This window comes from Muscardinus avellanarius, assembly GCF_963383645.1.
Source record: "Muscardinus avellanarius genome assembly, chromosome: 14".
Lineage (NCBI taxonomy): Eukaryota > Metazoa > Chordata > Mammalia > Rodentia > Gliridae > Muscardinus > Muscardinus avellanarius.
Window position 1 is genome coordinate 11,176,827 of NC_137800.1, and position 25,728 is coordinate 11,202,554.

The following is a 25,728-nucleotide window of genomic DNA, read 5'->3' on the forward strand; positions in this document are numbered from 1 at the left end:
ATGTTGGAGTTTTGTATTATGGGTGACTATTATCAGGGACAAAGAAAAAAACAAAAACAACAACAACAACAACAACAAAACACTAGCTTGTTAGCTCACTGCTTCTGTAAAAGTCTGAGAAATAGAAAAATAGAGACATGAAGTACCTCAGACACCAGTAGGAATCTTAATATATTATATCTGGTAAAGAGGATTCCACAAAATAATATTACATATACAAGCACAGGATACTGAAAACTATCCTGTTGTTGATTGTCATATTTCTGCCACTGACATAGCAATACATTTTATTTATTTATTTATTTGTTTATTTGTTTGGTGGTACTGGTGTTCCTGGAAACCCTTCTACCTCCGGGCTATACTCCCAGACCTATTTTTTATTTTATTTGGAAACAGGGTCTCTTAAGTGAGCGTGGCTGGCTTCGAACCTGCGCGATTTTCCTGTCTCCGCCTCCCAAGCGCAGGGATTACAAGTGTGCGCCACCACGCCCAGCTAACCCTGTTTTAAAATAAAACGAATTAAAAAAATAGGGCTAGGTTGTAGCCCAGAGGAAGAATGCCCCTGGGTTCAATCTCTAGTAACACACACACTACACGAAACTTTTAAGCCCAATATTATGTAGCTAGAATCTTGGGTGATTAAGCAGCTTCTATCGTTTACCATGGTGAAAGCGTGACAATTTCCCACCCAGAATTTCTGCGTGGAAAGTAAGGAGTATACATGCATGCAGGCTGCTGCTGAAACATATGTGCACATGAACACATTTATATTTCTATTATGTGCATGTTCTGGTAAACACTGGAATTCATTTTAAATGTTGTATTGAAATCTTATATAAGCACATTGATGGACCCATTAATTTCTCATCATTGAATTAAATAAATTTTGTACCTTCATCTTGGGCCTCCTTTTAAATGAAAGATGTTTGCTAAATGGTCTTGATGACCTACATGTGCCTGTGCTAGTGGGTCCTTTCACAGTCACCCAGGCAGCCCCACTTTATAATAAGACGGTGGAAACTTACCGGGGTAACAGTGGACCCCGGGGATGCAGCTTCACTGTCGTGGAGCCAGGGCTTGAACTGGTCTCCATGGCTGCTGGGAAAGCATCTCACTTGTAAGGACAGAGGAGCCCTGGAAATGAAAGAATTTAGCGTGGACCTAGTAAAATAATTCACTTAAAAATAGCTCCTGTTTCCCTTTGGGCAAATTATATAAAGCACTAGTAAGAAAGAACTTGATCCAAACTGGAACAACCAACCTATTTGTTGTAGAAAGAAATATCCCAATGTTTCAATACTGCCTCTCCACCGACTGGCAAGGGAAGGGAGTTTGCTGGAAATAACACTCTCTCTCTCTTTTTTTTTTCTTGAATGTGAAAGTTGTGATGAGAAAAATGTTTGTCACACTTTTGTACACTGCAAGCTGTGGTAGAAGGATAGCACCATTTATATTATATCTAAGGATTTATTCTGCTCAAACACACTGCCGTCGAGGAGAGGATATCACGTGGCTTTTAAAAATGGGAACAGATATATAAACGTTTTTAAATGACAGATTCATGGCATGGATCTCTTTCAGTATGAAGACAAAGAAAGGGCCACATTCAAATATTCTTTCAAGTTGAGATGGCACATGGATGGATTTGAGGGGTGATAGAGTACAGGGGTTAAGAGTTTGTGCTCTGGCCAGGCATGGTGGCACACATCAGTAATTTTAGTACTTGGGAGGCTGAGACAGGGGGGTCACAGGTTTGAGGACAGCCTCAGCAATTTAGTGAGACCTTGTTTCAAATTAAAAAATTAATAAAAAAGGGCTGGAGGTATAGCTCAGAGGTAGAGGGCTTGTGTGTGTGTGTGTGTGTGTGTGTGTGTGTGTGTGTGTGTGGTACTGGGGGTGGAACCCAGAGGCTTTCTACCTCCGGGCTATACTCCCAGACCTTTTTTATACTTTATTTGGAAACAGGGTCTCACTAAGTTGCTGAGAGCCTCACTAAATAGCTGAGGTTGGCTTCCAACCCGTGCGATCCTCCTGTCTCAGCCTCCCAAGCGCTGGGATTACAAGAGTGCACCACCACGTCCTGCTGGTAGAGGGCTTTTGTGCTCAATCCCTAATCCCTAATCCCTAGTATAAAAAAAAAAAAAAAGAAAGAAAGAAAGAAAGAAAAGCAAAGAAAGAAAGAAAGAAAGAAAGAAAAGCAAAGAAAGAAAGAAAAGAAAAGAAAAAAAGAGAAGAAAAAAAGATTTTGTGCTCTGTAGCCAGACTGAGTTAAATTCCAGTCTGTCACCTACCAGCTGTGTCTCCCAGAGGAAGTTGTGTTGTTGTTGTTATTTTTTTAAAAAATCTGTTTCTTTATATTTAAAATTAGCTCATGCCCGGCGTGGTGGTGCACGCTTGTAATCCCCGCACTTGGGAGGCAGAGATAGGAGGATCACGCAGGTTCGAAGCCAGCCACGCTGGTTTAAGAGACCCTGTATCCAAAATTAAAAAAAAAAAAGCATAAAAATAGGTCTGGGAGTGTAGCCCAGAGGTAGAAGGGCTTCCAGAGGAACCCCAGTACCACCACCAAAAAAAAAAAAAAAAAAAAAAAAAGCTCAGATACTCCTTACAATATTTAAAAGGCAGTCTCCTGGCAAAGTAGAAATTCTCTTTTTCCAGTGTCTTAATGTCATTGTGGCTGGACTCTGAAGGCTGTCAGGAAAGGCTCTCTAAATTCTTACACACTTGGTGGTTTGCACTTAGCTCAGATGTTGTTTCTTCCTCTCGCTGAGTATATTTGGAAACCTGAATTTCAAATAGCCGTTCTCTTTAAATAATAGTGCACAGTGGGCACCGACGACTGGCTACGTCATTCTGGAAGAGAAGACCACTGTCATTTCCAGGCCCTTGTCCTTAATAAGCATCTGTTGACTTAATGAATCAACCAGGCAATTTAACTGATTTAGAAATATTTGCATGGCTTATAAAAGGGATGTTGTTTAAAAGAAAAGGAAAGCTGGTCTATCGTTTTTAAAGAGGTCAAAAATAGTGATTTTTGTCTTTTAGAATATCTAGAAATATTCTTAGGGAAGAAAGTGAAAGAGTTGAAAATCAAGTTAGGGCTGATTGGGGCTGATGGGAGAGGTCTCTATTTCTGGCTTGATGGATTAGCAGATTGATCTTGTCATTTTAAAACAGCATATGCAGCTGGGTGTGATGGCGCACGCTTGTACTTAGGAGGCTGAGACAGGAGGATCGCAGGTTCGAGGCTAGCCTCAGCTGCTAAGTGAGGCCCTCTGCAACTTAGTGAGACCCTGTTTCAAAATAAAGAATAAAATAATAGGGCTGGGGGGTGGAGCTCATAGGTAGAATGCCTCTTGGTTCTATCCCCAGTATTGCAAAAAACAAAACAAAAAAACCCCAAAAACAATCAAACAAACAAAACAAAAACAAATAGTTGGGTGTGGTGGCGCACGCTTGTAATCCCCGTGCTTGGGAGGCGGAGACAGGAGGATCACGCAGGTTAGAATCCAGTCTCGCTGGTTTAAGAGACCCTGTTTCCAAATAAAAATATAAAATAGGTCTGGGAGTGTATCCCGGAATTAGAAGGGTTCTATCCTCAGTACCACCACCACCAAACAAACAAACAAACAAACAAACAAAGCGGGATATACTACAAAAAAGAAAATAAGTTTCCTATGCTCCAGAAACCAGCACCGATACTCTAATTTGGCCAGATGAATACTTTTACAGTCATGTTCACATAGAGTAGATATTTTAAAAATGTATATAGATCATATCAGAGATGCAGCCTGTATTCTCTTCTCTGATAATAGCTGCCAGGCCCTTTTGGGAGAGACTTGCTTCTCCAGCACTGCAGAGCGTGTTGCAACGACGGTCAGTCAAGGCGTTCCTCCTGGCCAAGGCAGGAAGCAAATCCATGACCCTCTCAAAGTTTCCAGTTCGGTCAGCACGCCCCAAAGCCTGCCGGCTGGCTCTGTCCTTGGGAGGCGGCTGCAGTCTGTCCTTCTCCACACCTGCTCCCTCTGCTGATCTGTCCATCCCAGGGGCTGTCCTGCATCTTTCCAACGTACTCCTTTCTTCCTAACAGTCCTACATAGCTGGGGTCAGATTTTGCTGACTATAATTAAACAACCCCATTTCACCTTGGGTAGCATTGCCTTGGAAAAATTAGTGATTTAATTCAAAACCTGAGTGCATATGTGTTGTGTGTGTGTGTGTGTGTGTGTGTGTGTGTGTGTGTGTGTGCAGTGTTGGGAATTGAACCCAGGGATGCTCTGTGTCTGAGCTACATCCCCAACTCTTTTCTATTTTGAAACAGGGTCTTGCAAAGTTGCCGAGGGAGGGTCTAAGTTGCTGTCTCAGCTTCCCCAGTACTGGCATTACAGGTGTGCACGACCATGCTTGGCTACGTGAGTTGTTTTAAAGAAAAGATGTAGATAAACAATCGTACAGGTCATATTAAGATATAAGCAAAAAATTACATTGGCTAGTGGCTGATGACTAAGAAACATGGCTATAAAACTGCAATCGACAGTGGTTCTGAATACATTCAGGCTTTAAAATGGGCCTATCTTGATGAATCATTCAAAATGAATACCAAGGATTATATTATTGGGGTGACACTATTGGTAAAAAATAAAGACTTAGAAAAGAAAATATGCTGACTAATATATCAGTGGTTGTAAAGGCCAAAAGCAAATAAATTTTGAAAAGGGGAGAGTGTGATTTCCTTGGTCGAGATGAGGGCTTTTACTTAAAAACACGTATTGCCTGTATCAGAGAATCTCATTTTTCTTTGAGGAAAATGTATTTTTTTTATGTTTGACATTATTTTCCCCAATAAGTAAAACATTAGAAGTAAAAATTGCTATCAGATGAATTGAGAATCAGAGATACAGGTAAGTGTTTGTGAGTGTGTGTGTGTGTGTGTGTGTGTGCGCGCGCGTGTGTGTGCATCTGAACCAGAAGCATACAGCTGAGAGTAGATGTATTTTGTTAGGAGACTTTAGCCCTGTTTCCTCTGGACACTGGTATCCTTGCGGACACCACAGGTTTCTCAGTTTGTGACTTGAATACTAAGGGGGTGAGTTATAACTCCGTGATTACCTTTACCTTCAGTGTCTCTGAATTCTGGTTTGAGATGGAAACATCTGGAAATTAATGACTTATCCACCGAATCCCAAATCCCCCTCCCCCCCGCTTTTTATCTGATGCTTTTATTTTTAGTTCAGCAACAAGGTTTTAAAATTCAGGGCTGCAGCTCGGGTTCAGCACAGGTTTTGACACCTGGAAACATCTTTAGCAATCATGTTTTCCAAGTAAACACTGTCAAAAAACAAAACAAAACAAAACAGGGTTGAAAAGCGCCGGTCACTTACAGTGGCCACAAATAATCTGCCGGAGGGCAAGGAGGCGTCTCTGTGGAGTGACGTGACACCGAGGAACGGACTATGTTTCCGATATGACCTTTATTGAGCAAGTACTGCTGTGACATTTAACATCGATCAACAGAAGATTGCGGACTGTGCGTGTCAGCGAGGCTCTCCCATGAACAAAAGTCCATTATTGGATGCACCAGTGAGGTAAACGTAATGATTCATATGTAGCTTTCTTAAGGCTAAGAGAGTTCTGTGTTTTACTTACTATATTTGGCTCAGTTGGTACTTTGCATAATACATCTCAAGACATTCCCCCCCTTCCCGAGCGCCCCCTTTCCAACAGCTTGGGAAATTGGCCAATCCCCCCAGGTACATACAATATCATGCATTTGAATCCCCCAAAGACTGAGGAGGGAGCGCCCCGGGCTTGCATGCAGTTCCCTCGTATTGCACAAAGTAAAAATTGCAATGTCTGGAGCCCCCATGGGAGAACCCGTTCTGTTTTGAAGCTGTCAATCAACATGCATTTTGAAATTGTCCTATGGCTTAACCTTTTGCAGCGGACTCACACCTCAGTCACCCTGGGTGACCTCCTTGACTATGGCGTGGGAGGTGACTTTTTCGACCTTTTTAGTGGACACTAGTTTCTCCTCAAAGGTCTCTTCATGCTCTTCGACCTTTTGAGTGACGGTTACAGACTTGGTGATGAATTTGGTAGCACCATCGCCCCCCTCGCTGGTAATCTTTTCCACCTTCTTGGTCACCACCACTTTCTCCTCGCTCCGGTCGCCCCCTTTCTTTTCGTCGGCGGGGCTCAGGTCCAGCCCGTTGGTGACCACGCCTTTCTCCTCTTCTCTGCCGCTGCCCTTCTCCTTAGTTTCTTGCTCGTCCTCCTCTTTCCCCTCGACCTCGCCATTGATGGCGATGTCTTCCTTCCTGGACCCCTGGACCCCCTGCTTGCCCTCTTCCTCCTCACTGCCTCCCTCCTCTGCCGCCTTCTCCTTCTCCTTCTGCTGCGGAGGCTTCTCTTTAGCCTCCTTCTCCACGCTCACCTTGCCCGGCTTGGTGGTGGCGGCCTCCTCCTTCACGGGGGACTCGGCCACCTTCTTCTCCGGGACCTCTTTGGGCTTCTCTTCCTTCTTCTCTACCTTCTCTTCCTTGGGTGCTTCTTTCTTTGCTTCCTCGACTTTCTCCTCTTCCTCTTTCGGTTCAGCTTTCCCCACTCCGGCATCTGCTTTCGGCTTTACGTCTTCCACAGGGGATTTGGCCACCGGAGACTTGGCCACCGGAGACTTGGCCACGGGGGACTTGGGCACAGGGGACACCGGAGACTTGGCCATGGGAGACTTGGCCACAGGAGACTTGGGCACGGGGGACACCGGAGACTTGGCCATGGGAGACTTGGCCACAGGAGACTTGGGCACGGGGGACTTGGCTTTCTCTGGCTTTCCCAGCTCCTCCTTGGCTGCCACTGCACCCTTTCCCTCTGTTTTCTTTTCATCCTTAGCTTCGGCTTCCTCTCCTTCCCCCTCTGCCTCAGTTTCCCCTTCTTCCTCCTGCTCACCTTCCTCTTTCTCGCTAGATCCTTCCTTCTCCGATCCTCCCTCTTCGGCTTGGTCTGACTTGGCGCCCTCATCTTCTTCCTCTTCCTCCTGGCCTTCCTCCTCTTCTTTCTCCCCCTCTTCCTCTCCTTCCATCTCAGGGGCGGTAGCTTTCATGGGAGACTTTGGGGCAGCCGCCACTTCTTCTTCAGCCTCCGGCTCCTCTTCCTTTCCTTCGGCCTCTTCCTCCTTCTCTTCTTTGGCGGACACGGCCAGCTCCTCCGCGATGGCGGCCAGGGCGTCTTCCATCTCGGACTTCTCGTCCTCCACTTTGGTTTCCTCGATGATCTCCTCCACAAACTTGTGCTGGACCTTCAGCTTGGGAGCCTCCACCTTGGTCTTCTGAATCTTGCTGGATATTGTGATGGAGGGCTGTCGGTGTGTGTACAGCGGTCCAGTGATGCTGCCGGAAAATGTGCTAAATCTGGTCTCTTCCCCCTCCAGGAGTTTTCTAAGGAGAGAATCAAAGACAAGACAATTAAAATCTCACGGGGCCGACTCCGCTTCATGACCCTAGGGACAATGGGGTAGCCGCTTTGGAATAAATAGAATCCCGTGGAAAGGAGTTCATCAAGACAGCGCCCACTCTCATTTCACTGATGGTTGTTTTAAATTCAGTGATAGAGCAAGGTGGTTCTGAACTGCCTTTTGCTGCAGTCACTAACCACGCCCAGCGGCCACTAGCCACACCCGCCCCTAAGCTTTAGGTCTGTGGCAAGTATTCATTTGGTGCAATATGTATATGCTATAAAGATCCCTTGTGGCCACTACTCCTCTCCCAAGCCCCCAAACCAAATCTTTTGTGACTTTTTTGAGACTTTGGATTAGCAGGAAGTAAATACAATGTTCAAAAAATGTTTACAAAACTATTAAGTCGGTTTCAGAAGCTAGGGCACCTCAAATAATAGCTAGCTGCTAATGTGGGTATATCAAGTTATAAGTTGGTGTGCAACTTTAACCATAAGATGTCTACTCAGTATAATAATGCAGCTTCCCTGAAAAGGCAGTACAATTTTATCATATTATATATTACGTATTTATATATTATGTACTTGTAATAGAAAAACCATTTAGTCAAGGGTTTTGTATTTTGAATTTAGTCATCAGCAAAGTCACATCATTTAGGAGATTATAATCAGCATATAAAAAGGTCATATCTAAAGAGACATACTAAGTATATGTCTGTGTATTTAGCTCTCTCTGTATGTGCCTATACATATGGGTAGATCTATGTATCTAAAACCCTAGATTTATATATCATACATGCTATGTATGTATCAAGGTATATAACCTAGGCTATATAGTCTAATTATAAATATAAGACATTTACATTAGCTACTCTTGTAAAAACAAATATAGCTATATTCTAATGTATCTAAATGTATTCTCAGCCAGATGGTGGCAATAGTAAGGTACAGTAAAGAGGGAGTGTCCTGGTATTTGTCCTTGACGATATAGACTTGAAAAGCTGAAAGCACCCGATGAAATATCAAAACCTAAAACTTCATGTGTACTTTGAGCATTCAAAAATGTTTTTCACTAAAGTAATAATAGAAGCAGAAGCCTTGAAATCAATCGGTGCCCCCCCCAACAAAATTCAACACTTTAACTCTTATTCACTTTTAAAAAGCTGAATAAAAATTGCTAACACCACACTTGGCAATCCTTAAGAATATTCTCCACCAAGCAGGGCGACCTGGTGCAGCTGTGGGCAGCCCGCCAGCTGTGAGTCCGCCGGGGCGCCGCAGTGCGGCTAGGGTTCTAGGGTTCGGGCCGTCTGCAGTGCGCCCCTACCTGTACGCGGCGATTTCGATGTCCAGGGCCATCTTGACGTTGAGGAGATCCTGGTATTCTCGCAAATGACGAGCCATCTCCCACTTGGTTCCCCGAAGCTCATTTTCCAGCTGCTGGATGGTGTCCTGAAATAGACAAAGGGAGCCTCGGTGGACTCTCCCCTCCGAGCAGCCTTCCACCCGAGGCACCTGCCACTCCCTTCACCGCCCCACCGCCCCGCGGCTCTGCAAAGTCTCAGCTCCAGCTCCCCCGCCCCACCCCACCCCACCCTCCCTTTCTCAAACAACCCACCAGGGAACCAACCAAGCTATCTATCAAGACAATAAGACATCTTCCGGGCACACACGCACGGAGACCAGCGGGCCCAGAACGCGTCTCCAAGGGAACAAACTCGGGTGGGGAGCTGGGCTGCGGACCCGGCCCTCCCTCCTGGTCTGAGCCCCTCGCTCGAGCTGAAGTCACTGTCCAACACTCTTCCGATCACCGCCAGAAAAGCAGAGAATGCATGCGTTTCTGCCCAAGCTATCCCAAAGTTGCTTTTTTATCAACTACCCCAATGTATCTCTCTCTCTGTCTCTCTCTTTTTTTTTGCGGTACTGAGGATACATAAAAGTGCAAGTGTGAGAAATATACCTACCCGGGGGGGGGGGGAAGCAGCACGCTTTTGCAAAGGGGCAGGCCTCCCAGCCGCCGGGGCGCGCGTCTGGGTGGGAGTGGGGGTCGTCCCGGCTAACTCGGTTCCGCGGCGCGCGCGCACGGAGCCGAGCGGCCGCCAGGGGGCGCGCCCGGGCCCGCGCCGGGGCGTCGGGGGCGCGCGGCGCTGGCGCTGGCGCAGGCCGGCCGCGCAGCCGCCGTGCCTACCTGGTAGCTGCTGAGGTCGTGGTTGTGGCGCTCCTCGATGTCGCTGAGCTGCCGCTCCAGGGACTCCTTGGTGCCGCGCACCGACTCGAGCTCGATGCTCTTGGACTGCAGCTGGCGCCGGTACTCGGCGATCTCCTCCTTGGCGGAGCGGATGGCCTCCTTGTTCTGCTCGGCCGCCTCGGTGAGCTTGGCGTAGCGGCACTTGAACCACTCCTCGGCCTGGTGCATGTTCTGGTCGGAGTGGCACTCGAGCTGCGAGCGGATCTCCTTCAGCGCCGTGGAGATGTCGGTCTTCAGGTAGTCTTTGCGCTCCACGGTGACGTGCGACGCCTGGATCTGGGCCAGCAGGTCGGCCACCTCCTCCTCGTGGTTGCTCCGCAGGAAGGCCACCTCATCCTGCAGCGACTGCACCTTCTTGTCCAGCTCCACCTTGACCAGCGCCGACTCCTCGATGTCTTTGCGCAGCGCGCGGATGGCCGCCTCGGTGTCGTCGCGCAGCCGCGCCTCCTCCTCGAAGCGCTCCTTGAGCCGGTGGATGTCCTCCTCCAGGTGGTCCGAGTCCAGCTGCACCTGCGCCTTCTCGTGGTTGACCAGCTCGAGCGCGGCGCGCAGCTCGCGCAGCTCCTGGTCGTACGCGTCGCCCAGCTGGGCGTGCGAGGCCTGCTTCTGCCGCAGCGCCTGGATCTCCGCCTCGATCTCCTTGTTCTGCTGCTCCAGGTAGTGCACCTTCTCGATGTAGCCGGCGAAGCGGTCGTTGAGCCCCTGCAGCTGCTCCTTCTCGCTGGAGCGCGCCAGCTTGAAGTCGCCGCCCGCGCCGCCGTTGAGCAGGGACGAGGACTGGCTGAAGTCGAGGCTGCTCTCGGCCGAGCTGAGCATGGCCGGGCCGTAGGCGAGGCGCGGGGCGAGCGCGCTGCGCTTGTAGGAGGAGGACACGGAGCTGGGCGAGCCGCGGGACCACGACTGCGAGCGGAAGCCGCTGGACGGCGAGCCGCCGGCGCGGACGAAGCTCGAGCGGGTCTCGGTGACCCGCCGGTAGGCGGCCGGGCTGCCCAGCGAGTCCAGCGCGTAGCTCATGGCGGAGGCCGGGGGAGCGTGGCCGTCACAGCGCTCTGCCGGCCGCGCCGCAGCCCCTTTATAGCCGCGGCCCGGGGCCCCGGCCAGGGCCCCGCCCCGCGGAGGCGGCGGCCGGGAGGCGGGGTCTGCGCGGGGGGGGGGAGCCCCGCCGTGATTCAGCGCCCCGCTGCACGTGGCGCCCCTCTGCGCCCCTCTGCGCGCTCTGCGCCCCGGCCGCCTGGGCTCTCCAAGTCCCCCGCGGGTCTCACCCCCCCCATTGCACTTTCCCCCCTGGGCGAGGGTCCCGACCCCCGCCCTTTCTTTGTCTAGTAACTCCCCGGCCATCCCGGCCGCTCCTCCGGACCCTGGAGACCTCTGCGTCTCAGCTCGCGTCTCTCCTCTTTGCCCTTCCCCGCTACTTTCTGCAGTTTCCCGTCTTCCGTGCTTAGTCACTACCCCTCTTTGTGGGCCCTCGCCCCCTCCAACTTCCAGTTTTCCTTAACTGCCCCCACCCCGCCCTGGCCCCAGCTCCTTCCCCTGGCACCTTTTGCTTCCAGTCTTTTCTCTCTCCGCTCCCCTCCTCCTCCCTCCCCTCCCCCATAGGGTCCCCTCCCTTCCCCCACCCTGTCTCCTCTGTTCCCTCCCCTCCCCCCACCCCTTGTCTTAAAGCTGCCCGGGATGAGTGCGGAAGACTTGTCTAGAAGAAAAAAAAAAAAAAAGGCTTTGAGGAACGGGCGTTCTGAAGGCACCAGGAAGGGGACGGAGGACGGGCGGGGTAGTTATTTGTATTAAATGCGGGACAGGTCGCTCCGTTCAGCTTTACGTTTGGGGGACGTCCACAGCTTCGCCCCGGCAGAAGGTAAGGAGCTCCAGCTCCCGCGGCGCCGGCAGCACCAAGGACAGCGCCCAGGCCGGGCCCAGGTTCACTACCCAGGGTGGGCTTCTCGCCCAGCCTCGCCTGTCGCCCCTGTTTCCATTGGAAAGGGGGTCCCTTTCCTTCCCCTCTCCCCCAGCAAATACAGTTAAAGCCTGTTCCTAGTGAGTATTTGTCAGCCAAGCTGAATCCCACGCTAAGACTTCTCTGCAATGCAGGGTTGGCACAGTGAGCAGATTGCAGATTTTGAAAACAACTAAAATCCATTAAAGTCAGGGAACAGAAGAATATATACTTGAAGCCCAGTTGGAATTTTCTAATAGATAAAGGATGTAGAAAACCAGGAGATACAAGGCCTGAAGTGTGAAGGTCAAATGTACCTGAGAAAGGGGAATTTGAAATCGAGGGAGATAGAAGTCTGGGGAAATACAGTTTATGATAAGTTGGAACAGAAACAATTACCTTGTCATCTCTCGGGCCAATACGTCTTGCCAATACGTCTTCTGTACTGCTGCAGGGATGGAGGGCGTCTGAATTCATGTGAAATCAACTTAAAAGTTGCCAGATTCACAACCTTGAATAAAACTGGATGTCCCCCCCATTTACAGATCAATCTCTTTCCCGGTTTAGACTTTAACCACTGCTTCAGAATAGATCTTCCATATCTTTGAACATGTTTGTTTTAACAAAGACTCTCCATAGACTTTCTGCTGTTAGGTGTACTCCTAAATGTTAAAATGGCTCCTTATTTTAGATAAAGGTTTTGGGGGGGGGAATTCAGGGTTAAAAAAAAGTTGAGAATACTAAAAGTCAACGTGAAGGACAGGATACAGGACTTAGGAGAGTTCTGGGGCCACGAGGCACAGTGGGTGCTTGTAAAAAGTAGGCTCCGGATTTAAATACTTAAATAGTTTATTTATTTATTTATTTATTTATTTATTTATTTTTACAGTTGTGCTTCTCTTGTGACTATTTTATTAAACAATGTGCTCATCATTATTAATTAGTAAGTAATCAGGAAAGGCTTGGCTTTCTAGAAGCTTTATTTAAATGTTTTTTATAAGCTCTCTGCTTCCATCTGCATTAAAAGAGAAAGGATATTTTTAAAAGAAGGGGTTAATTTGGAGAGTTACTTCTGGTTCATTAATGAGGAACCGCAGCACTGCAGCCTGCAGCCCGGGTGGCTGCAGGGTTTGCTGACGGAGGGTTATCTGTCTGGCAATCAGAGCCTGTGTCTCAAGTTGTTAAGACAAACAGGTGACAGAATGGTGGGGGGAACTGACTTGTGAATATTGTAAAAAGGAGAATTTTCTGGTTTCATATGGACAAACAAAAGAAAAGAAAGAAAATCCCTTCTTCTGTAAAGTGCCGGACCTCAGGGTTGGGCTCGGCAGAATGCTATCTAGATATAAGGCTAACCTGCTAATTACACAGCAGTTTTATACTTTAGGTATGCATTGCTTCCTGCTTTTATTAAAGTAGATAAAAACCCTTGGCAGTTTCTTGTTGCATTCATTCAGAGCCCTCTCTGCGAGGAGAGCACATGGTTACCGGCAGGCTTCAGCTGTTAGTTTTCTGTAGGGCTTTGGCAATGAGATGACTCTACGGGGAGACATTTACAGAAAAACACATGTCTAATTTCACAATTAGCCTGTTTTGCCTTGAATCTAAACTAGCTCAAAAATTGTTAAGCTTCCAACTGGTTACAGAGGAAGGAAAGCGTTGCGTATAAACAAAAGCAAGGGCAATGACTCAAGTGAAATCTGGTGCCTACATCTTAACATTTTAATTTCAGTGTCACCTGAAGTATTGTTTGGTCTGGGCCCTACAGGATGATACAGAAAATTTCAGAGGTCACCTTCTTAATGAGAAAATGTCCCCATGGCGGAAAGAAGATTAGCACAATGTTACACTTTATCTCGGGTGCTCTCACTTTGATACTTCTGAAGGTGATTTGAAGGTTAAGCCATCAATGAATTTAGCATAAAAACTTTTAACAAAGAGCTAGATCGGACATTTTTCTTATATTTTTTTAAAAAACATTCACCATTTTAACATTTTTCAGAGAAAGAACGTTTTTGTATACTTTAAAAAACCATAATGATACTAAGGCTATCAAACCTTCTTAAAATATTAATGAGAGAGAAAATAAGCATGGAAGTGAATCTGACTTGGCAACACTGCACTGATGGAATTGGGTTTACTATGATACTTTGGTAATTTACCCTAAGCAGGGAAGTTACATGTATGATTTAGATATTTAAGAGTTTAATGAAATTATCTTTAGATTTGTTTTCTAAGCTAGCGTCTGTTTTGAATCATCTTATAAAGAAGTACAGATTGTGTTCCAACCTATGTATCTTTAGTTCGTAAAGTGAAAATATTAACTCTGAAGTTAAGAGAGAGGCCACTGTGAGGTTTTCTTTTTTGAGGGCCTGTGTAATGATAATGAGAAAATATTCTTTGTATAAGGGGTTTATTTCTTGGGTCAAAAAGAAAAGATAAAATAAGGGGCCGGTCTTCTTTCTCCTTTTTCTATTTCCTTATATTTCTTCTTTTTAAATACCATTTTTTCTCCTTCCTTTTTATTTTTTTCTTCTTTCCTCTCCCCCTCCTCCCTCTTTTTTTTTTTTTTTTTTTTTTTATCTTGTGCACAAAAATGCAAGGAGTCTGGGATGAGGGAACCCAGAAGCAAGCTAGAGGCTCAGAAAAGAAGACCTGCTTTTCAGCTGACGTGCAGAACCTTTTCGAGATGGGGTGATCTGCACTCTTGCTCAGCCGACTGTGATATCTTGACCCCAATTCTTTTGCCTCGGATCTGATTCCTAAATTCTTGATGAATAATTATTTATAGATTCTTCTTTCCAATTATTTAAGGGGTTGTGGATGCAGCAGGCTAAAAATGAAGCAGCTGGAACCAGAACATAAGGGGGGGGGGAAGATGCTGTAATACTTGTACCTACTTGACGCTCAGGATGTCAAACTTTTAAGAGCTGGTTTGATTTCTGTTCATTTGTTTCAGATATTGGAAGCAAAATAAAAGTATTTTCAAGGGGGAAAAGGCTATTTCTTGTTGGAGAAATTGGACTGTGTATGCATGTCCCGATTGTTTTTAATTAAAACGAATCCTGTCCCTTTTCTGACTTTAAACCACTGAAATGAGGTTTATTCCTCTTGCTAAGTACTTTGCACACTGAACATTGCCTTATCTTTTATGACGTTTACCGGAGTATTTTAAAAACTGAAAGCATTTTCTCTTTATGTGGTCTAAACAACAACTTGATCAGTTTTGAAGTTCTCTATCTGGACATTTTATGTTTAATGGGGGAAGATTTAGCTCTCGGCTTTAACGCAGCTGGTTGATTTTCTGCTTTTCCCCGTCCCTGTGCATCAGTTCCGGGAAAGCCAGAGGAAGACCTGGAATTTTTAAAAAGCAATAGAGACTCGCCAAAAGGGATTCTAAAAATAAAGTTTAGCAGATGCATTGCAAAAGTACGACTGTGTTCATTTTCAGCGTGTTAACTGGTCACGTTGACTTTCCCTCGGTAGTGGCAGGTCTTGAGGAGACGCTCTTGAATTTTTAAAACTCTGCATCACACATAAGTTTGCACCAATGCAGCCAGGAAATAGTTATGGCATCTTTTATTTCAAGCTCACCAAGGCCTGGCTTAGCAAGAAACATGATTATTTTATTAGAAACTCATAATTAAAAAGAGCTTTGTAAAACTGTAGCAGATCAATGATCTGAGATCTTTGGACCAAATTTCAGAAGAGAGCTAAACCCAGGGATGAGAAAAGTCTCATCTAATGAGTCAGCCTTATTATATCAGGCCTGGTTCTTTTTTTTTTTTTTTAATAATCTCGACAGAAAAGCAGTATTTTTTTTTTCAGAATCCTCTGAAAATTGTCTCCATCATAGCTCTCTCTTGTCTCTTAGGTTGCCAAGAATATCATATTTTGATGAATATTTTATTTACCCTTTTGTTTAAGTTAACATTATATATTTAAGGTAGCAATTTACAGAATGCAGAGAGATGATAATTTAGATTTTTTTGTTTTTTCCCTCTAGTTTAAATATTGATGAGACCTTTCTGTTATGTTGTCGTATGTCCTGTTTTATAAAAAAATATATTTGAGGATATAATTTTTGTCACTAGAAGAAGGAATGCCATATTGCATGCCATGAAACCTAAATTCTAGCCAGGTACTCAACTCACATTTTCTTTTTTAAAAGAGGAATTTTAAAGGTCTTTGAAATTGAGTATGATACAGTTGTAGCAATGAATAATAATAATTAAGAAATTAAGAGTGCCTAATTTGGTCTGATATTAATTTCTCTCTCTCTCTCTTTGTTTGCATCTCTTTTTCCTTGTATACCGAGAAGAAAATTGTCATGAAGATGTAGGCTGTGGCCCGACCCAGGCTGTGGCCGTGGGAGATGGTAATCCGTAGCATGGCCCAGTCAGGCCTGAATACTACACTTCTTCACACTTGCCGGTACACTGAACCCCAAAGCCGTCATTGTTATAGATTCCGTCTGGTTTTTACATGTGAGCAGTACTTTATATCAAAGAAGTTAAACAACTAAACCAGACAAAACAAGGTTATTCTCTTCTGGCCTGAGCATCAGGCATCAGCAGAGTAGAGCACAAATTATTACTCTCACTGTAGACTTATTACATTAAGAAGTTTGCCCAAGGCCACACACCCAGTAAACAGTGGAGTTGGACCCAGAACTCAGATTTCTGATAGCAGTGTTAACATTAAAAAAGTTTTTCTAAATAAGGCATCATTTTTTAATAAGCAATAGTTAAATTAATGCCTTCATTTATTAAGTGCTTACAATGTGCTGGGCACTGTGCCGAGACTGGATTATCTCATTTAATCACCACAATAACTCTCTGAGATGATGCTATTATTATCCCTGTTTTGTAGAAAGAGCCATGGAGCGCAGAGAGAGAGAGAGAGATTAAGTGCAAACACACACAGCTGGGAGGTGGTGGGATAGAGATTTTAGGAGCTTGGCTTTGGAGGGTGATTTCTCACCCTGGTCTTCAGAAGGCCACTCTGTCCATATTTAAGTCTCATTTAAAAACTTACTGTTTGTTCCCGGCATGGTGGAGCACACCTGTAATCCTCATACTTGGGAGGCTGAGACAGGAGGGTCACAGGGTTGAGGCCAATCTTAGCAACCTAGTGAGACCCTGCTTCAAAATAACAATAAAACAGCCAGGCGTGGTGGTGCACACTTGTAATCCCAGCGCTTGGGAGGTGAGACAGGAGGATCGCACAGGTTCGAAGCCAGCCTCAGCTACTTAGTGAGGCTCTCAACAACTTAGTGAGACCCTGTTTCCAAATACAATATAAATTAGGTCTGGGAGTATAGCCCAGAGGTAGAAAAGCCCCTGGGTTCCACCCCTAATACCACACACACACAAAAATAACAATAAAATAAGGCTGAGGGTGTAGCTTAAAGGTAGAAGGCCCCTGAGTTCAATCCCTACTGTCATCCAATCAACCAACAAGCAACAACTCATTGTTTAATTGTTAGGTCACATTAAAAAAATAAAAACCAAAGCATATTATGCATTCTTTTGCTACTTTCTCCGCCTTCCCATTTATATAAAAACAAAACATTGAAATATTTAAATATTTTCTCGGATTCACATTATTTCTTGGTTTGTGGCTTTATATTAAAGATGTTAAAAACAAGGACTTTGAGTTACTTGTCTTTGTTGTATTTTAGCCTCAATTAACCTTCTGTGTGGTTTTGAAGGGTATGTATTCGACTCCTTTGAGCTGATACGGAGGACACCTCATTCATTCACTTTATGTTTTATGGAGAATATCCCTAATCGTGTCTCTAGCAATTTATATGGTATCTACTGGTCATTCACATTTACATGCACTTTTGGCATAGTTTTTAGGAGACTTTAATTTTTACATTAATATATCCTTCATTTACTAATGTGTCTGTATTTACATTTAAATTAAAAGGAAAAGCTTTTAATTGTGTACTTACATTTTTTGGGTAGATGTCAAACTAAGTCTACTTTGAGAGGCTTAATAATAAGCATTTTTACTTTTGGCCACAGAAACAACTTGGCCCACAAACTTCATTAGTAAAGTTCTACAATGGAATGTTTGGCAAGGAAGTAGCTTTTAAATCTATTGAAATGGGGAAGAGACAGCCATGAATAACTTTAAGTGAATGTCTTGATCATCTATTTTATACACTAAAATCAGAGTTATGTGACTGTATTTATATAGGTTGCTTGGAGACAGCCATAATCCATTTTTTTTTTTTATGGGATAAAGTGCTCTGACTAACCCTTATTTTCATTTGTATAAATCTACTTTAGTTTCTGCATAATCAGATAGGGTCAAGAAAGAAACTCATTTCTCATTTTTCCTGAGCAAAAGTCGACCTTGAAAGGAAGGGACATGGATCTTGTGTTAGTCATGGGAGCAATCGGCTCCTAGATTGGACTACATAAAAATGATTAGCAACTAGATGCCTCATATGCAAAGTCCTTCCTTAGCCACTGCAAGCCCTCCAGCACTATTAAGCTAGGTCTCCTCCCTCTTGACTGAGTAACGTGGGCCCTTCCTTCTGGGGTGCTCAGCACAACTGGAAACTTGATTGCCCTGGGGTCCTCGTAGCCAGGCTATGTACGCACGGCGCACCTGCCCAGTGGCCAAGATGTCAGCTGGTTATTGCGGGTGCGACATCGCTTTACAAGGAGCCTGTCTCTGGTTGGCCAGTCTCCTTTGTGTTTCCGTCATCTGGTCCTAGGAGACCGCCACTTACCCAAATTGTTTCCGTTTTTTTCCAAGTGTGAAATCCATCGCTCAGATCCTAACCTTATTGCTTGTGGTCTAGTTAGGTGCGACGACTACTGGCCATTTAACTTCTCTCTGCGCTAGAAATAACATTATAAATGGCAGCCACCAAGGCGCACAGAGAGTGCACATTCCACGTTCTTTTTTTCTGATAGCAACTGCCCGATAAATAACTGTTGCGTGAACGAAGTTCTACATTTTCCCCTCAAAATGTCATCCAAGAAACACTTGGCCTCTTCAGTGTGGGGCGGTGAGCTGGGCGGTGAGGAGCCAGGTGCAGAGAGGATCCTAGTGGATGATTCGGCTGGCGAAGACTCGTCCTCACCCAGGAACTGTCTCCCGCACAGCTAAGGAGAAGCAAAGTGTATCAGAGGAACCCGGGGCGCGGTGGAGAACTAACCCAGCTGGGGACGATGGAAGAGCTTTCCAGCTGCTCCCTCAGGTGAGTTTTGAGGCTTAACTAGGGAGGAGAAGTGAGGGCCAGCACAATGTGCTCCGAGCAACAAGAGGTTTCAATATGGGGACCGGGTAGCCCCCGCTGGGGTGAGGGGGACCGGAGCCCGGGTGGGGGGCGGGGCAGCGCATCAGAGACCTGGAGGCTCCGCCCCTGCGCCAGGACAGCACCTTCGCTCTCTCCCAGCTGGCTCGAGGCAGTCAAACGGGTAAGTAGGCTAGCGATGTGGACACACTGGGACTTGAGAACAATCACTTTGGCAGGAGGGAGTGGAGGGAATTGGAAGCAGAGAAATAAATGTGGAGACTATTGCAGTCATCCTGATGTGATTAAAAGGTGTGAGTGAAGGAGGGGGTGAGGAGAGGCGGAGCTACGGAGAAGGGCGGGGCTTATGGGAAGAGGTGGGGCTTATGGAACAGGGCGGGGCTTATGGAACAGGGCGGGGCTTAGAGAACAGGGTGTGACACTGTGGGCCTGCATCCCTTCCTGTGTCTGCTGGGATGCCACGGACCCGGTGGCTTAAAAGAACAGGAATTCGTTATCCTACTGGGCTGGAGGTCAAAAGCTTAAAATCAGGCTCAAGGAGTAAAAGCCAGACTGGGCGGGGTTGTGTTCCTCTGGGGCATGGGAAGGAGGCTTTCTCAGAGGCTCCCAGTCGTGGACCCTTCATCTATTCTCAATATCTTTCTTCACCCACCTCTATTTCATCCTACTCTTGTTTTCTCTACTCTGCCTTCCCTTTATAAGACCCTCGAGGGGTGTGTGTGTGTGTGTGTGTGTGTGTGTGTGTGTGTGTTACTGGGGATTGCTACACCCCCAGCCCTTTTTAAAAAATATTATTTATTTTGACGGCCTGGTGGCACACGCTTGTAATCCTCGCGCTTGGGAGGCGGAGACAGGAGGATCACGCAGGTTCGAAGCCAGCCATGCTGGTTTAGGAGACCCTGTTTCCAAATAAAAATATAAAATAGGTCTGAGAGTATAGCCCGGAGGTAGAAGGGTTTCCAGGAACCCCAGTACCACCAAAAAAAAAAAAAAATATATATATATATATATATATAATTTTTATTTGTTTACTTATTTATTTTTATGGTACTGGGAATTGTACTCAGGGGTACTCTACCTCGGAGCTACACCCCCAGCTGGATCTTTTTGGAAACAGGGTCTCACTAAGTAGCTGAGGGTGGCTGCAAACCTGCCATCTTCCTCCCGTCTCAGCCTCCCAAGTACTGGGCTTACAGTCATGAGTCACCATGCCCGGCTTGGTGGACCCTCTTGGTAACCCAGGATGGGCTTTCCATATTAGGATCCGCGTTAGGACGAGGACTGCCACACAATGCCGTGACACACTTTTTCCACGTGGAGGCTGATGTTTGAGATGGAGGATGATGTTTGTGGCGGGTGGATCCTGCAGCCTTCTCCTTGGCTGACCACGCCATCATCTCCCTGTGTCGTACACATGCTCCCTCTGTCGGTGCCTTGCTACAATTCTCTGTTTTGTTTTGTTTTGGGGGAACTGGAGATCAAACCCAGGGGCATTCTACCTCCAAGATATAGCCCAGTCTGTTTTTAAAAATTTTGAGTCATGGTCTTGCTAGACTGCTGAGGCTGCCCTCAAACCTCTGTGATCTTCCTGTCTCAGTCTCCCGACCACTGGGATTACAGGCATGTCTCACCGCACCTGGCTCCTAATTTTCTGTTGTGGTAAGGACGCAGTCTTTGGTTTAGGGCACACGCAAGGACCTTGTTTTAACTTAGTCACCTCTTCAGAGGACCTACTCCACATACAGTCATACTCTCAGACACTGCGGCTTAGGACTTTAGTGTATTAATTTTTTTAAAATTTGAGGGGGAGGGAATGGGATGGGGATTGGATGAGGGCTTATTGGATGATATGTGCTTGTATATCCTCTCAAGTCTTTTATTCCAAAGTGATGTATCATTAAAAATAATAAAAAATAAAATAAAATGAAACTTCAATGTAAATAGAAAAGAAATATTTTTTTCTTTTGTGTTGAGTATTGAACCCAGGAGTATTCTACCTCTGAGCTATACCACCAGCCCTATTTTATTCGGAAACAGTGTCTCTCTCACTAAGTTGCTGAAAGCCTCTCTAAGGTGCTAAGGCTGGCCTTGAATCTGCTATCCTCCTATCTCAGCCTCTTAAGTACTGGGATTACAGGTGTGTATCATTAAGCTAATGATTTTTTTTTTTTTTTTTTTGCTGGTATTGGGGATGGAACCCTTCTACCTCCGGGCTACACTCCCAGACCTATATTTTATATTTTTTTATTTGGAAACAGGGTCTCGTAAGCCAGTGAGGCTGGCTTCGAACCTGCGCAATCCTCCTGTCTCCGCCTCCCAAGCCCGGGGATTACAAGCGTGCGCCACCACGCCTGGCTAAGCTAATGAATTTTGAGGGGACATGTTCAGCTCACAACAGGACCCTTCCCCTGGTCACATCTGCAGTCTCCTTTACCATGTAAAGCAGGATGTTCACAGGTTTGGGGAGTAGGATGGGAACGTCATCTTCAGCGCTGGGGACCTTCCGTTTAACACACCCCACGATATACAAAGTACGGGGGGAAAACAAAGTTTAGGCGTTGAACAGCTGCAATCTGTGCATGCTGGCTTGTGTGCATGCGTGCGTGCATGTGTAGTGACCAGGAGAACCATCTTCCAAGTGGTCGAGGCTCCTTGTTTGATAGAGAGAGGCTTCACTCTCCTTCACGCTTTATTACTAGAAGCCCGATTCACACAGTGACATACTTACTCATATAAAATACTTTAAAATAATTATTTTATTCAAATAGACCTAATATTTCTGGCTAGATGTTAAGCTTCTTGATGTATGCATGCATGCATGCATGCATGCCTGCCTGCCTTCCTTCCTCCCTCCCTTCCTTCCTTCTTTTTTCCTTCCTTCCTTCCTTCCTTCCTTCCTTCTTTTTCTGCCTGCCTGCCTGCCTTCCTTCCTGCCTTCCTTCCTTCCTTCCTTCTTTTTTCTTTTGTGGTACTGGGGATTGAACCCAGGGGCATTCTACCTCTGAGCCACCCCTCCCAGCCCTTTAATTTTTTTTTTTATTTTGACACAGAATCTCACTAAGTTGTAGAGGGCCTAAGTTGCTGAGGCTGGCCACGCACCTGTGATCCTCGGTCTCAGCCTCCCAAGTCCTGGGGTTACAGGTGTGGGCCACCACGCCCAGCTCTTACGACTCATATTCTAACCACTCAAAACTTCATTTTCTTCATTTGTAAAACAGTGATAGAAAAATACCTACTTCATAATGTGATTTTTTTTGGAAACCGGAGATATTCTACATTTGAATTCTTCTTTCCCCAGCCCTTTTTATTTTTTATTTTGAAACAGTGTCTCGCTAAGTCTCTGAGGCTGTTCTCCAACCTGTGATCCCCCTGTCTCAGCCTTCCACCTACTGGGATCACAGGCCTGAGCGGCCATGCCCAGATTTATAATGTGATTTATAAGGATTGAATGAAGTAGTGCATGTATGGTGCTTAGTGGCATTCACAGTGCTTAGTGAATGGTTATTACTATTAATATTAATGGCAATTATTAATAATTACTGACCTTACCCCCTGAGTGGTTGGTACTGTTCTGGGCATGTACCATGGATACCTAAAGAGAAGTATACTGCCTAACTCTTTCATGAAGAACTTAAAAACTTGCCAGAAAGTCAAGAATTTACCAAGGGCAAAAGACAGGCACATTGGTGTGCTGCAGCCCACCAGGCTGGGCAGCAAAATGTTCCAAACAAGATGGTTCCAATCCTGTTTAGTCATAATGGACTCTTCCTTTCTCCCTCCCTCCCCCCCCACTCCCTCCCTCCCTCCCTCCCTTCCTCTCTCTCTCTTTCTTTTTTTCACTTAATTTCAAGTGACTGCTTCAATGACAAGGTAACAAACAATTTATGTTGCAATATGACTGAGTATGTGAATGTATTTAGTAGGATTCCCTTTTCTTTTCCCCTTAGAAGTTTCTTGTGGCTTGGCATGATGGTGCACGCCTGCAGTCCTAGTACTTGACTTTGAAAGAAGAGAACATGTAACTCGTGTGTGTGTGTGTGTGTGTGTGTGTGTGTGTGTGTGTGTTACTGAGGATTGAACTCAGGGGCATTCTACCTCTGAGCTACAGCCCCAGATCTATTTTATTTTTTATTTATTATTATTATTTTTTTTTGAAGGGGAGTAAAAGGTTTATTGGAAGCAGCAGGGAATGGGGCAAGGGTGGCTGAACACCCCAAAGGGGCTGGGACTCTGGGTCCAGCAGCTGCCTTCAGGACAATACTTGAGAGTAGCCCAAGCCGAATTGCCTTCAGGTGCAGGCTGCTTTCTTCCACCGTCCACACAATCTACCAGAAGGGAATAGAGAAAAGTGGCCAAACACCCCATAGGGGCGGTCGGAACTCCGGGGTCCAGTAGCTGCCTTCAGGGTCACTACCCAAGTGTCGCCCGAGCCAAGTGCCCATCAGTTGCAAACTACTTTCTCCCAGAGTCCACACGATCTGCCAGGAAAGAGGTGCAGGTCACCCCTAGGGGCCTGGTCAGCCATGATGTCCAGCAGAGGCCTTCAGGTCACTACTCGAGAGTTGCCCGAGCCACGTGCCTTCAGATGCACTCTGCCTTCTCTCAGGGCCAACACGACCTGCGAGAGAGAGAACAGCTCCCCAAAAGGGGAGTGGGTCCCGAGTGGGAAGTCCCCCTATTTTATTTTTTTATTTGAAACAGAATCTCACTAAGTTGCAGAGGCAGAAGCCTGGTACTTACCTAGAACAGAAAAAGGAAGCCACTCATGGTGGCACACAGCTGTATTCCCAGGCCTCCTAGTACTTGGAAGGCGGAGACAGGAGGATCTTAAGTTTGAGACCAGCTTCAGGAACTTAGTGAGACTCTGTTTCAAAAAAAAAAAAAAAATAGGGCCGGGAGTGTATCATGGAGGTAGAAAGTTCCTGGTTTTAACCCCCAGTACAAAACATCAACAAACCAGAAAATGGACAGAGAGAGTTAATGCACCTGTCTGCGGATGTTTGAGTCACAGGAAGGGCTCCATTCCAACCCATGTGTTCTTTTATACCCTACTGTTCTTTTCATCTGTATAATTCATGACTTTTTTGACAACCCTGAGACCTAATTTTCTTGTTAATGTAACACCTAGATCCTTAGTTCCAAGTGCTTAGGTTTATGCCTTTCAAATTTTTTATTTGTAGGCAGATTCTATTGATAGGTGAAAATCAGAGAAAAATTATAAATATATTTCAGCAAAAAATATAGTGGGGATAGAAACAGTTATCACAGTACGCTTTGCATTAAACTATCTGACAGACAGCTTATTATTTTTTTGGCAAACCTCTAAGGTTCCAGGAAAGAATTAGAAAGCCCTCTTTCCCAACGCCATTTGTCTAAAATACTAATTGTCAGAACACTCAGAAACCTACCCATGTTAGAACTTTTTGATTTTTTGATTTTTATAATCATAAAAAATACTGTAATATGCAAATCTGTATGCAAATTGCCTCCTTTTAAAATTACATTATGGGTGTAAATTACCCCCAATGCCAAACATTTCTGCCCTGGATTCAAGACCTCTGTGTTGCAATTACATCTTCCACTGCTCCTTGGAAATCTTATAGAGGTAACACATGTATAATAGCAATAATTATAAAATCTACTTGTGATGTGCAGCTTAATTTAAAATCAAGGATCATGAGTCTGTATTTGAAACGTAGAACCCAACCCCATTAAACCTTTGTCAACACCTCATCTGAACAGTCCTCAGCCTCAGGATTAAGAAATGACAAAGTCATGGGGGACAGAGACCTGGGCTCCGGGTCTCTGGACAGGACAGCACGGGCAGGCCAGATGACCTTGGACTGCCCTTGGCTCTCATTTGCTTACCTCTCATGGGATGATGAGACTACTTTCTCAAAGAGCACATGAGATTTTGGTTAGTTAGACGAAGAAGGTAAGCTGATGTAACGAAAGGCCAATATCACACTGGCCAAGACAACCAAGAAACTTACTCTTCTTTCCTGTACTGATGTTGGGTTTCAGTGGCCCGTTGTGTTCTGTGCCATCATTTTGGAGTCTGGCATCCTTGAAACTTATTTCTTTGTTGTATACTAAAGCAAGAACCTCATCCTCATGGGCAGGATTGGATGTCATACTCCAATCAACAGGAAGAGGAGAAAACACACATTTTTCTTTTATTTTTTTCCAATCCCAAATCTGGAAGAGACACATGTCACTTCCTCTTATCACCAGCAGGGATGAAGCCACTGTGATGATTTGGGTCTGGATTCGTCCGCCCAAAAAAACCCAAAAAATAAAAAGGTGCTGGGAGTGTGGCTTACAGTTAGAATGCCCTTGGGCTCAATCCCTAGTAACACACACACACACACACATGCATGCACGCACACACACAAGAAACTAAGTTGTTGAGGGTCTTGGTAAGTTGCCGAGGGTGGCCTGGACCTTGTGATCCTTCAGTTTCATCCTCCCGAGTACTGGGATTAAAGGTATGCATGGCCACACCCCTCCTGGCTCAAAGACCCTTTCTTAATGCTAACTTACCCTCCCTTCTGTCCTTCCCTCCCTCCACTGGTGTGTGGAACAATAGCAAGTAACATAAATACCTTACAAGTAGATGTCTTGAAATAACTGGGATCCGAGAGCATCAGAGCTATGATTTCCTAGACTCGGGGAAAATGGGGGGTTTGAGCCTTCTCATCTTTTTCTCGCTCTTGCATGGCTATTTGGTTCAGTTTGCTGAAGTTTAGGTTTTGGCTTCCCAATCACCTGGTCAGAATCCCCCAGGACATTCACTGGAGATCTTTGTCCAGCAAAGCCAAA

General features: G+C 45.6%; 1 protein-coding gene across 2 annotated transcripts; it reads right to left on the bottom strand.

The window, feature by feature from the left end:
* Positions 1 to 5,953: 5,953 nt before the first annotated feature.
* Positions 5,954 to 10,711, bottom strand: NEFM (neurofilament medium chain; the record flags this gene model as incomplete). Of its 2 annotated transcripts, XM_080710046.1 has the most annotated exons (4): positions 5,954 to 6,637; positions 6,791 to 7,433; positions 8,777 to 8,901; positions 9,638 to 10,711. In XM_080710046.1, 4 exons carry the CDS (start codon positions 10,709 to 10,711, stop codon positions 5,954 to 5,956), a joined length of 2,526 nt encoding a protein of 841 aa, XP_080566172.1. The 2 variants fall into 2 exon arrangements, with proteins under 2 accessions (XP_080566172.1, XP_080566171.1); XM_080710045.1 differs by having other exon boundaries at positions 5,954 to 7,433.
* Positions 10,712 to 25,728: the final 15,017 nt, after the last annotated feature.